Genomic DNA, 16,131 nt, shown 5'->3' on the forward strand with positions numbered 1-16,131 from the left:
TTGATAAATTACGCTAATTATCACTCAATTTTACTCTTTCTCCTAATTTATACAATCATTACTTATAAGATTTATTATTTTTACTATTTAAAAATTTTATTTTGGGGTCTATAATTCACTTTTTCAATTTAATTTCAAATAAAACTACAATCAAATTAAGATCATTAACAATTATCATCAACTCGCAGTTAAAAGAAAAATAAAGTCAAAGGTTTCTCAAAATCCTATGTAACTTGTTCCTATTAAAATAACATTTTTCTTTTTATTTATGTCAATTAAATAATCATTATAATAAGAACCTATCAAGTGGTTTCGGTAGTTGTTTTCTTTAAGATATTCTGAGTTCGAGAAATTATATATGCAGGGTATATGTTGTAAAAAATTTATCTTAAATTATAAATCGATATTATTTTATACTCGGCTCATATTATTGAAAAATAATAATAATAACTGTAACAAGAGGATTCCCTCTCATATTAAAATTGTATCTATGGTAAAAAAGGCATGTCAAATTGACAGTATTAACATGAAGATGGAGCTTTGTTTACAGAACTCGCAGCTGAGTAGCACAAAAATCAGGTGTCAAGGCCCAAAATCAAACCAAGGAACTCTGGTTTCACCTTAACATTAAAGGCCCAAAATCCTTACAGAAAAATATTAGTAGTTTAATATGTCCGTTTCAGTTACATTTTCAGACATGAGATTAGATATATTATCTATATTTCAAAAGTATTTGTAGGGGGTATATTTTAAAATTATCGATCAAAGTTAATATACTTACATAAATTAAGTTTTGATTATGATATTTCAATAATTTTGATTAAATTCAAATTTAATTTTGCTTACTCATTAAAATAAATAAATCAAGTCAACAATCTCTAGAGCACGTGGTTAAAAGCTCTCAGTTGATATATCTTCTCCCTTAGGTCGTGGATTCAATACTCATTAAATAAGGTTAAGAGTTTGAACCCTAACATTTGTGAATGAAATAACCTAAATTGAGAGAGTCGCCCCCATAATGAGCATATGCAAAATATGATATGAAATAATCGACTAATAGATATTTGAATACTGATAGTTAAAAAAAGCAATCTAATTATTAAGTATCCTTAATATTTTATTTGCACTCATCCAACAATATTAAATTTACGTAAAATTAAAAAAGAAAATTACAATATATAATTGAATCATATATATATAGTTGTATACATGAAATAAGTCAGATTTGTATAGTACCAACTGTTTTAGCATTGATCAAGTGTGGTGAAGACGTCAAATTATAAAAGTTTTCATGCAACTGTTTCGGGCAAGACACAGCATGCAATCAAAGAAAAGGCTATGAGAGCTAAAGGCAAAGGTGTTGTGCAATGAATGAAGTTGGTATTTGGAGAATCGAATATCTATCTTGGGAAGTTTTATAGTGTGACATTCTTAAAATCAATTAAAAAAAATATTATTGATTTTATTACTTTTTTAAATAATAATAAAATCGATAAAAATTATTTAAAATATTATTATTTTTACTTAAAACATCAATATATTTTAATATTTTTAATAAAATATTAACAAAACCGACAATACTTTTTTCTAACTATATATTAAAACTGCAGCACGCTGTTAAAATCAAATAAAAGTTTGCCAAATCAAATTTTCGTCAATTTTGTCAAATCAAAGAAGAAGAAAGGGCGGTTCATTCATCAATCTGACATTGATGCTTGCCAGTGTGGCACTTGGAGTATGAATGATTGAGGTTCATTTGGAAAATGAAAAATATATATTATTTATTTTCCTTTCAATTCATATATTTTAATTATAAATGACATTAAAAATAAAAAGGCTATTCCTAAGGTTCTTTTATATGCATTAAAAAATACTCGAACCCAAAATCTGCTCAAATGATATCAATCTTTATTCGTCCAATTAAATATTTGAATTTGATTTAAATATTCAATTAGTAATTAATTTGTTTGTCCAATTATGTATTTGAATTTTATGTTTTTTCTTCTTCAAATTGATACTTGAACTTGGCTTCTTGATTCAAAACAGTTAAAATCCACAAGTATTTATTTAAAAAAAAAACAAATTTAGATACCAAATTGAATAAGAATAACAAAAAAAAACTTAGAAATCAAAGTAAAATTTTAGTATTGAAATATATATTTACCCTAATAATAATAGTGCTTTGAATTTTGAGATCGTGAAAAAATGCTCAACTAATTTTGAGATTAGTGTTTGTTAAAAAAATTTGTTGCTTAACTCGACTCGACTCGTTGTTCGTTAAAATTTTGTTCGACTTGTACTCATTGAAAAAATTTGTTGTTCGACTCGTTGCTCGTTAAGCTCACCGAAAATTCTACCTTATTTTCTTAACTATAGGTAAAATATACTAATAGTATATAGACCTTAATATAATCATAAATTAATAGATTTAACCAAAAAAATATCAAAAGAATGTATGAAGTAATTTTAAAATCTAAATCCTAAAATAACAATATGCTAATATATTAAAATAATAAATAAGGGGTTGTTTGTTTGGCTCTGAATAGAACCATTCAACGTTGAATGTTGAACCGTTCAACATTCAGCGTGTTTGTTTCTAACCACTGAATGAAGACTATATTGAATGGTTCAGCAAAACAGTGTTGAATGGTTCAACATCAAAGTACATTCTGAATGATTCAGATTCATTATCAAACAGCATGTCGCATTCAGAGCTAATTCATACAGAGCCTCTGAATCATTCAGGCCATTGAATTATTCAACGCGTAATCATTCTGAAGTAAACAAACAACCCCTAAGATTTGATTTTTGAGTGTAGTAAAATATTAATTAATAATTTAGTATTTTTATTTATTAAAAAACAAAAGATTAGCAACCTATATATATTTTTTATTTTTTATTAGTAAATTAGTAATTTCTTTGAATGAAATATTTTTTTAAGGTAACTACTTAAAAAATTATATTAAAAAATTAACAAGTTGCTCGCGAACTTATCGAGTCGAGCTGGACTTTGTTCGACTCCACTCGTTAAGGTCTCGAGCTAAGCTCGAACCTGAGTCGAGTTTTTACCGAGCTATGACCGAGTCGAGTTCAAGTTACTCAACTCATTAAGCACCCCTAATTACAAAGTAGTATATGTTTTAAGTACTCTAAACCATTTGACAATAAACCATCAATCACCTCTGATGCAGTTGCTGGTGCTCGAATCCATGACGTCTAAGAATAAAAATCATTCATTTAACCACCGAAGTAACTTGGTTCAATTTTATTTTATTTTTTTAGTATTGTAAGAAAGTTCCATTGTGATTGGGTAATGGTTGTCAAAATAAAATATCTTTCATTTTCAGACTATATCACATGCACTTAAATTTGATTGTCATGTGACATAATAGACAATTATTTTTCCAAACACAAGGTTTTGTTAATACGAAAACCCTAATGGTCTACCAATAGATATAAATACATATAGACAATTATGATTTGCCCAATCGCAAAAGGCAGCAGTCCACTTGGTACTAATAAAATGGACTTGTCTCTTATTAAATGGTAGGTTAACTGAACTTTCCTCATAAATTAGGCAAGAAAAGGTGAGATTCAATGCATTACTTACAATCACTCTAAAAAATGGCCCCTTTTTATTTGTCTTGACTTCTCGGGGACACCATCGGTTTGTTTAATAGATGTTAGTGCTTTATATGATAATTTTAGTATCTAAATTTTTAATTTTTTTAAAATAATTTCGAAAGTCTAGTTTTTGTTTCATTTTAGTACCAACCGTTAAGAACTTTAGTTTTTATTTAATTTTAGTATACGTTCAAAATTTAAAGTCAAGTTTTGAAAAAAATTGAGAGTTTAGGTATTAAAATATACTAAAATTGATAGTTTAGGTACTAAGCACATTAAGTTTTCAACGGTGGATACTAAAATGAGATGAAAACTAAATGTTAGGTATGGTTTTGAAAAAAATTAAAAGTTCAGGTATTAAAATAAACCAAAACTAATGTTTAGGTACTAAATGTGTGGTTTATCCTTTACATTTTTACCCCTTTGTGTTTTATTTTTCATTTTAGTTAAATTGAACCTTTAATATTTTAATAAAAGTCTAAGACTTAAAGTAAAACAAGTAATCAGATTATAATTTTTTATAAGTATTTAAACTATTTTCTGTCAAACTAATCCTTAAACTATTATATTTAGTCATTCAAGTCTTATCATTTTTAGTTAGAAAAATATTTTTTTTACTAAAAAAACGTTGACATATCATATAAAATTAGGCATTTTTTTTGACGAAAAATAATTTAGGGGCTTGAAATAAAAATAATCATAATTTGAGGATTTCGTTTAACCAAAAAAATTGTCTAATACTTAAAGGAAAAAGGGCATACTTTGAGTATTTTTTTAACTTAACCCAAAGTTTAATTGTTTTTTAATTAAAATATTAAATTTGCAATCATGTTAACATTGCAATATGCAAAAAGATATAATATACTCCATGCTATTTTTTGAGTTATTATTATTATTGGATATTTTTATAATTTTAAATTATTTATTAACACAGTACATAAGATAAATAGTGTCATGCGAATATAGAGTACATGTAAAAAAATTCATATAAGATGTCACATCAAAATGGTAAAAGTTTTAATATTTTAATTAGTACTTTCATAAAAATGATTTTCATTTTAAGAGGAGGAAGGTTAAATTTCACTATAAAAATTCTTAATTTATAAAACTAATTTTATATTTTGTTAGGTTGAATATTAAATTTAACTTAAAAAGTAGATTAATTTATAACATATATAAATATTTAAAATTAATTTTATTATTATAACTCAACAAATTATACTATATACTATTGTAACTTTTTTTTATTAATCTAAGATAAATACAATATAGTATATGTTCAGAGATAACTCTTAACTATTTAACATATAAACACAAACCAATCAATCTCAGTGATTAAAGGAATTGTTGTTGTTCCTAGAGGTCACGGGTTCGAGCACCAACGATTGTAGCAAGATGATTGAGCGTTTATTATCAAATGGTTGAGAGTATATTTAGAACATATACTACTTGTAGACCTCAATGAATAACAACAATTTTCTATTACCGAGGTAGAAAGAAGTGTTCTTAATGAGTATAAAATTCATGTACTAAAGAATATTCGTTATATAATTAACTTTAACCTAATTCTTAACAAACAATAAATAAAGTGATAAATGTAACATTTTCAAATAACATGATCCAATTATAAATATACTCATAATACACTGACCTAGAGTGTAATTCACCGTTTTTTACTCGATTATGGTCCAATTGGGCAAAGTATGAATAAAATAAACAGCACGTGAATTATGGCAGCTCAAATGGATTTATAAAAAACAGGCAAAGTGGTGACGTAACAAAGAAATCACCAACGTCTGATGGAAGCAAAACCTCAAGAACAGCCTTTGTTGAGGGTGTCAACTGTCTGGGAACACCGGCGAACTAAATATCGGAACATTTAGTATATAAATTATTAGTTTTAGTTTATTTTAATATTTAAATTTTTATTTTTTAAAAATCATATATAAAATTTAATTTTTGTTTTATTTTAGTATTATGCTGTTAAAAACTTTAGTTTTTGTTTTATTTTAGTACTTTAATTCAAAATTTAATATTAAGTTTTTAAAAAAATGAAAGTTTAAATACTAAAACAGATAAAACTAATAGTTTAGGTGCTAAACATGCTAAGCGCTTTTAATGGTTGTGTACGAAAATGAAATGAAAACTAAATATTAGATATAATTTTGAAAAAATTGAAAGTTTAGATATTAAAACGGATCAAAACTAATACTTTAGGTACTAAGTGCATAGTTTACCCACAAAATATTTTGTAAATTATCTATATATAAATATAAAATATTAGTATTGTTTTTAAAAATAATTAACACTCCTAGAAAATTAACACTTACAATTTATTTTTATTCATTTCTTTCGAACAACTATTTAAATTTTAAAGGATAAGGTATACAAAATGGTTTCCGACTATAGGGTATTATTTTGTTGAGTCATTTGATTATCAAAAGTTACAAATGATCCCTCAACTATAGGATGTTGCTTTGTTGAGTCCTCTAACCATTTAAAGTTACAAAATGATCACTTGACTATTCATTATGTTCAAAATTCATTCGTTTATATTAAAATTTTGAAGACAAACTATGCTATATGTTAATCTACTCTATAAGATATGACAAAATCTTATTACATAATCTCAAACGACTATAGTATCTCAGACAACATACTAACATCCACTCAAACAATTACTAATTTTTTTAACGAAAACGACTAGTTTGGAACATAATGAATAGTCGGATGATCGTTTTATAACTTTTAATAGTCAATGGGCACAAACCAAGTGGCTCAATGGTAAAGAAATTGTTGGTATTCCTTGAGTACCTGAGTTCGAGCACTATAAATGTCGTGTGAGTGTTCAATGTCAAAAAGTTGAGAGTTATCACTGAAGAGATACTACATTGCACTTACCCCAAATTAATAAAAAATAGTTGATGGACTCAACAAAATAACATCCTACAATTAAGGGACCATTTTATAATATTTAATAATCACAATACTTAATAAAATAATATCATATAGCAAGAGAATCACTTGTGTATTATTTTCCATTTTTAAAATTTTGATATCATTATTTAAACTTTCTAATTATGTTCGTACAAAACTTCATATGACATTTTCCCAAGCAGCATATGTATGCATCACTCATTTTTTTGGTAAGCTACGTCAAATACAATTGAATTTTATCATTTATACCACTGAACTTTCATTTTTATTAATTATAACGCCAAACTTTAATTTTTGTTTCAATTATACAACTGAACCATTAAATCGTTAACGACACGATGGCTGACAATTGTCAACGTAGATATATCACCAAAATGATGTCATTTTGATTCGGTTGCTAATGATTTAACGATCTAGTGGTATAATTGAAACAAAAATCAAAGTTTAGTACTATAATTGAGAAAATTGAAAGTTCAATGTTGTAATTGAAAAAATTAAAAGTTTAGTGATATAAAAAATACAACACTTAAATTTCAGTGGTATCTAACGTATTTTACCCTTTAATTTTTATATACTCCATCAGCTTTTAAAATACAACCTCTCTTTTTAGTTTTTAGCTTCCAAAATTTCCATTTTCTTCAGCTAGCCAAAGCCATGTATTCACCACCTTCCTCTCAAAAATCCATGGGCCAATCCGGTCTAACCCGTTACGGTTCAGCTCCCGGTTCCTTCCTCACCAACGCCGTGGATTCCGTCATCGGCGCTGATCTTAACCTCGTAGGCCACTACCTCTCCTCCGCCGACTCCTCGTCTCTAACATCGGAGTTAGCTTGTAAAGCCAGCTCGTCGAGCAATCCACGTGAGCCTAAATCGTCCGCTCCTCCTCCTCCTCCACCTCCGCATCATCCACATGGATCTTATCCTGGTCCTTCTCCTTCTTCCTCCTCTCTGGTCAGACAACGCAGTTCCCCTGCCGGTTTCCTTAGTCACTTCACGTCGGAAAACGGTAATGCCTCCTTCCTTCTGTTTTTTTAAAGCGATCGTTTTGTTCTCATATATGCTTAATCATTATCCAGTTAGGGGTATTTCTGACTTTTTAACGACCTCTTTTCGTTTCATCGGTGGCTTTTCTTCTACTGAAAATAATATAATCAGAATGGCTAAAGGCGTTGACCAAAATGTATGATTCTGTTCATTATTCAATTTAACAGCAAATGTTAGGCTAATAATGTATCTCACCTACATAATTTGGTGTCTCTTATTTAAACTAACGGTTTATTGTTTCATTTTGTTAATTTATCATCATTAATCTCCAAATGTTATATTTGGAGTTTTTCAATGCCCAATTTTTATATTGATTAAAAATTCTAGTCCTTTTTTTTTTCTGTATTAAAAAGTTCAGGTCAGTTGGCTCCCAATTTTTATATTTGGAGTTTTGTTAATTTCAATGGCCACATTGTTTAGACCCGATTTAGATTTACATAAGAGTTTACATATTATATATAGAGAGTGTTTGGTGGTAGGATTCGGGTTATTTAAAAAATGGATAAAGTATACAAATGATCATCTATAGGATATTGTTTTATTAAGTCCATTGATTATTAAAAGTTACAAAATGATCATTTGATTATAGAATATTGTTTTGTTAAATTTTTCAACTATTAAAAGTTACAAAATGGTCACTCGACTATTTATTATGTTTCACACTCGTTCTTTTTCGTTAAAATATTGGTGATTCTATAAGCTGGGCGTGAACGTGATGACTGAGATATGATAGTCGCCTGAGATTCTAAGATCAATTTTTATCATATCACAATCAACAAGTTAACGTTCAACTTAGAATATCATCAATTTTTATAACAAAAAAGAACGAGTTTGGAATATATTGAATAGTCAAGTGACCATTGTAACTTTTAATAGTCGACATACTCAACAAAGTAACACTTTATAGTCGTTGATCACTTTGTATCTTTTAATAGTTGAAAGACTTAATAAAATAATATTCTTTAATTTGGGGATCATTTGTGTACTTTACCTGTAATAAATATAGTTTGTAGACGTAGTTTTTTTTACTTGCTCCAAGTAAATTCCATATTCATTTGTCACTTGTTTCGTTAAAATAAGTTGTTTACCGAAACCATTTTTTAGGTTTAATTCATACTTTTCCCTGAACTATATTAAAGTTTCATTTTTACACCTATTTTTTTTATCTTAATTTGAAACCCAATTTTTTTTTCTGCCCATTTTACCCCAAAATTATCTACGCCCCAATAAGAATAGGTTGTCTCTTCGACAACTCTTTTTGGTACACAGATGGAAATGATTTTAGTTTAAAAGAATATTTTTGAAAAACATCCATTATAAATATCAAATATAAATAAATAATACTATTCATTATAAATAAATTAATATTATAATTTTTAAAATATTCTATTAATATAAATATATAAAATAATATTATTTTGGGTGTTCTATGATTTGAAGTGAAAAATTAGAAAAGAAATATACTATCAAATTTTAGATGATGGTACATTATTCTTTCAAAACACAATCCATTTTACTTTGACCATCAAAATATATTACATTGACCAAGTCATTTTACGTCAATTAAACATCAAAAATTTAAAAAATAATTTGTTCATAACATGAATTGTATGAAAGAAATGCAACCTACACTTTTCTTTTTATCCATCTCTAATTGTATGGTTCAAAGTTAAATGTGAAAATCGAGACTCGAAATTTTAAAATTATTATATATTTTATATTTTTTAATATATTTTTTCTTATTAAAAAGGTTCAAATTTTACCCCAAACATAATAAAATTATGCTCTTTATCGGCCAGATGAGATCTGAGAGGGTATCTATCACGTGGCCCACCAATTTCATAGGAATCCAAGCATTATGTTTTTATTTTACTTATCCTAATCGACGTAGATACATAAAGTATATGCCTTATGAATGCGCAAGTTGGACAAGTTGGAATAAAGTAAGATGTGGCCAATGCCCAATCTCACGTTACTTTAGTGGACTTGTAGCTTGGCTTTGTTCATATCTACTAATCTAGTGCTAATGTGCCTTCCACCTATGTTATTGATTTCGTAATAAATATATCTATTTAGGCTATGATCTATTTATATAAAATAAATATTTTTTAATTTTACATTGATATAAGATTATTGGATGAGTAAAAATAGATAGTTGAAAAATGAGATTATCTTTTTTTTTTTCCGGGTGAATATCTTCACATCTTTTACTATTAATCTCAACTGTCTATTTTCATTTATCCAACGATACTAAATCAATGTAAAATTTTTAATTTTACGCTATATATTTGATCCTACTTCATCTATTTGAATTATAAGATGATATAAAATGAATTGGATCTTGGCTCTTTGATTAAAATAAAAATATTATATTTTAGACTAAAAATCAATTAGTTAATTTATATTTTATTAAAATCTATAAATTTATCTCAATTTTTTCAATATAAAATTCTTTATTTCGTCCTAATCAACTAAGTAATATATTTCTTTTTAGGATTTTTATTTATTTAAAAGATCTTTAATCATATCAAAATATATGTCAATTATAAATGTTGAACACAAAAAGTTATATAAATAAAGAGTCCTGGTAACATTTTCCTACACCAAACCATGCATCCTAAGGACAATCCTATATTTTAGGAAAAGTTATGTGTAACATTTTAAATTTCACAAGTTTATTTAATGTTGTTTTCATTATTATTTTTTTAAAAATACATGTAAGCATTTATTTATAATATATATTCAAACTAAAAGAAAAGAATTTAGTCATTCAAATACTCATATCTATATAATTTATTTTTAAAAAATAAATATATTTATATTAAACACACATTATATACATACATCTAGAGTTTCAGAGTTTCTATGAATGGATCATGTTGTGTTGCAGCAAAAACTAAAAATGATCGTTTCAGGTTTTTCTGTTACAATGGGCAACAGAAATTATAGTTCTCAAGGCAGTGCTAACGGTGGCCATGGAGTGGCAAGGCTCAAGTCCCAATTGAGCTTCACTGGACAAGATTCTCTTTCTCAGATCACTGAAGTAAGTGAGAATCTTGTTGATGGTGTTAGCTCTAACAATAACCACCCAAATGCTGCTCATTCATTTGCTGCTTCTGGTTTTGGAATGGATTCATGGGATAATACAAACTCCATTGTGTTTTCTGCCCCACCGAGCAAGAGGGCCAAGAATATTGATGGTGATTTTTACAACTGTATAAATGGATTGGAAACTCAGGTAGATAAATGAAGAACTTACTGCTGTTTGTTTCCCAGGAAAATGACTTTTATTTCTCATCCTTAGCTCAATATGGTTGTTTGCAGCTAATGGTAGCACCATTTATGAATATCAAAGTGCTTTACAGTCTTGATATTTACTTCTCAGCATTGGCCTCATATATTCCATTTGATCTTTATTTCAGTTTAGCTTACCCCATACAACACTTGAGATGGCCACAGTTGAAAAGCTGATGCATATTCCTGAAGATTCTGTGCCTTGCAAAATCCGAGCCAAGCGTGGCTGCGCCACTCATCCTCGAAGCATTGCCGAAAGAGTAAGTTATGATCCAAGAGAGAATTGCTATAGCTTCTCAGAAACCAAAATGCTCATTCTTGGGAAAATCTAGAGATGTTAGTGAAGTTTGTTAGACCAACCTATAGTCTTTCCAAATAGCCAGTTCTATTGAACTTCAATATCTGTCTCAGAAAGTTCTTCTTTCTTATATGCCTTGCACACATGGAACATTTTTCAGGGCTATCAATTAAAATTGGTGCTGTTGTTTAGGCTGCATCCATGTACCTTAATCCTATAAAGAATGAAATCATATCCACCATCATTAAAACTTCTTATGTATGTACAGGAGAGAAGAACAAGAATAAGTGGGAAACTGAAGAAATTACAAGAGCTTGTTCCTAACATGGACAAGGTAATAACATATTTCTATTCTAGCCCTTACGTTGAATCTGTATATAAAGTTGCGTCAAATCATTCATTACCTTGTGAAGTTATGGTTTTCAAGTTATCGTAAAAAGGGGTCCAAAATTTTATTTCAGACAAAATGAATCATCTTTAAAATGTTCTTGCAGCAAACAAGCTATTCAGATATGCTGGACTTGGCTGTGCAGCATATTAAAGGCCTTCAAAACGAAGTTCAGGTTCGTAAACAGGTCTAGCTTAGTTTCAAACATCATCATTATTATGCTTCTGAACGTGATAGATTCATATTTGCTGTGGATGATGATATGGAATCTAACTGTGATATGCATGTGCATGGTACCGTACATTCAATAAATTCTCTTGGCCAAAAACATATCATTAAGGCTTGGAATCCATGGGCATCCCAATAACACCGTAATACCTGATTGGGAAATTTTATGCATATATGGTAGAGTTAGATGCTTAAATACAATCTTGCCTGGTGTCTCTCGTGGGACAAAATCTTAAGACTTTTGAATCGGAGTGGATTTATATTGCAAGTCACGTACATACAGAAGCAGACGTAAGATTTTATGTTAGTTGGCAAACTTATAAAATTTTAATGGATTTTGAACTTCTAAAAGTTTAGGAGTAAAAACAGATTACCAATATAAAATATCTAAAATATATAATAATTTGAAATTTTAAAAGAAGAGCAACTGTCCCCACCCACTCCCCTTCCGTCCATCCCTACTTATAGGTCCATGCATTTCCCGAATTCAGGTTGTCTCGAATTCGGGGCCAGTTGTAAACTAAAAATTGCCTTTAGATTGGTCTAAAATGTCTTCCAACTCCAGCATTTTGGAAACTTTTCTTCAAGTTTATGTTTGACATTTATACTTCTTTTGCAGAAACTCCACAAAGAATTGGAAACGTGTACATGCGGGTGCAAACAAAGCTTATGATGATTGCTTGACAGGTTTAAGGAAACAAAGTTGTCTGATTTCCAAATTTTGAAGCCAAAACTAATTTAGTTGGATTATCTTGACTTAATAATGAAAAAGTAGAGGTAAACAACTCGAAATTGTATATAAATGGAGTGACAAAGTTTCCCTAGTTTGAAAGTGATTGCGTTGGAAAATGAAAAAAAAATTGTTAATTGTTCTAGATTTCCCTATTAAAGTTCAGTGTCTGTCGTGTAACATATGTTTTGGCTTTCGATGGGAATGAAAAATTAAGTTGACATGTTTTCCTGTTAAAATCCAGTTTAGGTACTAAAACGGACAAAAACTGATGGATAGGTACTGAATATAACAGGCTATGAGAGTGAAATTCATGAATAATAGATTTCTAAACAAAGGATGACGAACTTAAACTGTTTCTAAAACAAAATTGCATGATACATGCACAACGCATCATTTTGTTTTATGATTTTAACGGTTCTCTATCTCCTTGAGCTAATTCTACACTTTTGCCCCTTAAATTCATTACCATTTGGAATCGGACCATAAAGACAGATGCGCAGATCGCATTGAAAGACTTGCTGGTGAAAGTAGTTCTTATACAAGTCCCAGAAAGCATCTCTGCCAATAAACAAACAAATTGATAAACGAGTCAAATATGGCTCATGGTTCCCAAATCCATCCAAATGTGGCATGGAAGTATAAGGTAGGGACACAAGCATGTTCCTAAGAACACCATTGGTGAAAGACGAGATCACGATATCTATAGACACAAACAAATAAAAATGAAATGGAACAAAGAGGACAATAGTGATAACATATAAGTTAGTTTAACGACAAACCTGACTTGGGGAAGTGTAAGCAAGGAATAGCCTTTGAAATCTGTGCGAATATCGAGCAGAAGTACCGATAAACGTGAAAGACCAATGCCTTGATGTCGATTAACTTTTTGATTATTCAGATTACAAGAGAATCAGAAAACCATGACTCAATCAGTTTGATACCACTATAAGAACACAACTTTTAGTCCCTTTGTTCTTACGTATTAGTAGATGGTCTTTCTACACCAAACAAATAAATTTAATCTATTCGAAGTTGTCTTTACATAAACTACTCGGTTAAATAATTATTAGTTCATTTGATCGGAAGGACTCGTGACTGACCTACTTGGGGTACCACTAGCGATAATAACTCTGTTCTTCAATAAAGATACCTGCAAGAACAAAAAATGAAGCAAAATAAGCACAATAAAAAATTAATTAAGATATAGGAATTTCATATAATACATATAAAGTAACCAGAGGCATTGTAATAAAGATACATCAACTCATTGAGTCATCCACAAGCTATGCCGCAGCAATTTACAAAAAAAAATTCAATACCGTTGTCATATGCATACATTGAATTTATTTTTCTCATAATTAATCAATCATGGGCAATAATGCATTTAAAATCAACCAAACTGTCCGAACTGGATTCCATAAAGCTTAATTTTCTCCTATAATTGCATTCTATAAAGAAAAAAAAACGAGAACGACAATAAATTATGAAAATTGTCCTTGTTCACTTTTTGACACCAACGGCAAGGCACATTTGTGAAAACAAAATTGCGAATGGCTACACTACTTTGATTTAGAACATTTTCAGGTTTAGTTTAGTAGCTTATATCCCTAATCTCATGACCTAGGTATAGGCATGTAACTTATCTTCTTCCTTTGATTTCAACTATATCTTAGATTGGGAATCAACCTTAAGCCAAGCCCTTTAGACGATAAACAAGTTATCTGATCCACCAGCACAACTCTAGTCTCTAAATCTTGAATACAAGTAATACTGTATTCGTTGAGGTTTCTCTTTTGTAAATATTTATCCAGTCCACCAATTTTTAAATACAAATGACAAAATACCAAGACATTAAAAAATGCAAACCTCGCAGCACCACAGGTTCCAAACTCATAAAGAGTAACAGTATAGTGAAAAGCATGCAGCATTTAAAACTTGAGGTTCAGAGCATAGTAAGGTATCTACCTGCTCATCAATCTTCATGTGCTTTGAAAATAGTTTTACAGCAGAACATTCTTCAGTCAATCTGCGCATGCCCCTAGAGATACAAAACATAACCCTTAGTCCCCTTTCTAGCTTGAATTGAAAATAAAGCAAATTTTAAAACATTTCCACTAACATTCACTCCTGGAAAAGGGAATTAAAAAGCTTGTACGTTCTAATTAATTTTCTCTCTTCTTTCGCTTCTCCCCATTTTTCTATCTAAATGAAAGAAACCATTGAAGTTCTTTTTCTCCAGCTCTCAATCCAAGTGAATGTTAACCAATGACTATGTGACACATGATTTTGATTGCAAATGAAAAACAACAAAAGTCACTACGAAACCGAAGCAAGCGAACCTTAAAAGTTCAATAGATCGTAAAGCCGAAGGAGCAACAACAAGAACAGCAGGACTTCCTGGTTAAATGAGCTTCCCTTCACAAAGCTCTTCCTTCCATTTGGCCCCAAAAGCTTCCTTTATATGTTTCTCTAGCTTCATTACATCTTGACCCAGCTCCTGAGAAACATCCAAAAATACAACTATCTACATAATACATGTAAGGGAGAAAAAATTAATCTCACTTTCTAAAGTCTCAATAATCTCAGATTAATAACCTCAATACTACCTTTTGTTAAAACATATAAACAAGCAAGATGAAAGTGGAAGAAGAACTTAGATCCATTCCAAAATAAACTACTTTTGCTTTCCTGGCCCCTGCTATGAAGATTGTTTTCGGATTGTTAACATTCGTCACTGTTGGAATGATAATCGGTACGTCTTTCCATTTGATTCGGCAAACAAAATCATCTTTTCGGATTGTTTTCAGCCTGAATTTTATGATAAAACTGTCTTTTTTAAATTTGCTAGGGAAAAATGAAAAAAGAGCAACAGGAACAGAGAAAGTTCATAATTGAAAGATTTCCCTTGATAACTACTGCATTGGACTTTGCATTTTCTTGTTTTAATCCTGAGCTTTCATGTAACAATCTTATTTATTTTCTCCTTAAAATTAATCTAAGCTTATATTTTACATTCATTGATGCTACTGAAAAATCATGATTCATGTTTTTGATAAGTTTCTTTCCCCAATTTTAGGGAAGGAATATGTTCTATTCTGTTCTCTAAAAGGCCCTCTCATAGAAGCCCCATGGACTTCGTCTTGCAGACTAAGCTCAGTCTCGCCAAAACATTTATGTTCTGCAACTCTAAGACATTTTGCAGAATATAAATTGGCCAATAAAAAGACGTCATCTCTTTTAATCCTCATTTTTTTTAATTCTTGTTATCAGATTAAAATGACTGAACAATAATATATTTGTCGAGTTAATATTCATTTGTTATCTTCTTTTAATTGATTTAATCTAATAAATGAATTAAAAATTTAAATATAAAAATAAACGAAAACGATTTAAAGTTTTTTTTTCCCTTTCAAATTGAGGGTAAAAATAGGCTTAATACCATTAATATCAAAATAAGTGTCTAATCTATACCAATTTTTTTCCGAATAAGGGACACAGGTGTCAATATGGTAATTTTAAAAAATATTATTTAAATCAAAAACATAAAAATATTATTAAATTAAAAAACTCAAAATAAATTTTTTC

General features: G+C 29.2%; 1 protein-coding gene and 1 pseudogene across 2 annotated transcripts; one reads left to right on the forward strand and one right to left on the reverse strand.

Annotated features, from left to right (window-relative positions):
- The first annotated feature begins 7,179 nt into the window (after nt 1–7,179).
- On the forward strand, nt 7,180–12,710 carry LOC120169745 (transcription factor bHLH128-like). Of its 2 annotated transcripts, none has more exons than XM_039177867.1 (6): nt 7,180–7,567; nt 10,518–10,843; nt 11,028–11,159; nt 11,466–11,531; nt 11,692–11,760; nt 12,433–12,710. In XM_039177867.1, the coding sequence occupies exons 1-6, from the start codon at nt 7,216–7,218 to the stop codon at nt 12,484–12,486; spliced, it is 999 nt and encodes a 332-aa protein (XP_039033798.1). In that variant the 5' UTR covers nt 7,180–7,215; the 3' UTR covers nt 12,487–12,710. The 2 variants fall into 2 exon arrangements, with proteins under 2 accessions (XP_039033798.1, XP_039033799.1); XM_039177868.1 differs by having other exon boundaries at nt 10,521–10,843; nt 12,433–12,708.
- Nucleotides 12,711–12,833: 123 nt separating this feature from the next.
- Nucleotides 12,834–15,209, reverse strand: LOC120169780 (annotated as a pseudogene).
- Between the last annotated feature and the right edge of the window lie 922 nt (nt 15,210–16,131).

Source organism: Hibiscus syriacus, unplaced genomic scaffold (genome assembly GCF_006381635.1).
Source record: "Hibiscus syriacus cultivar Baekdansim isolate YM2019G1 unplaced genomic scaffold, ASM638163v2 tig00111769_pilon, whole genome shotgun sequence".
Lineage (NCBI taxonomy): Eukaryota > Viridiplantae > Streptophyta > Magnoliopsida > Malvales > Malvaceae > Hibiscus > Hibiscus syriacus.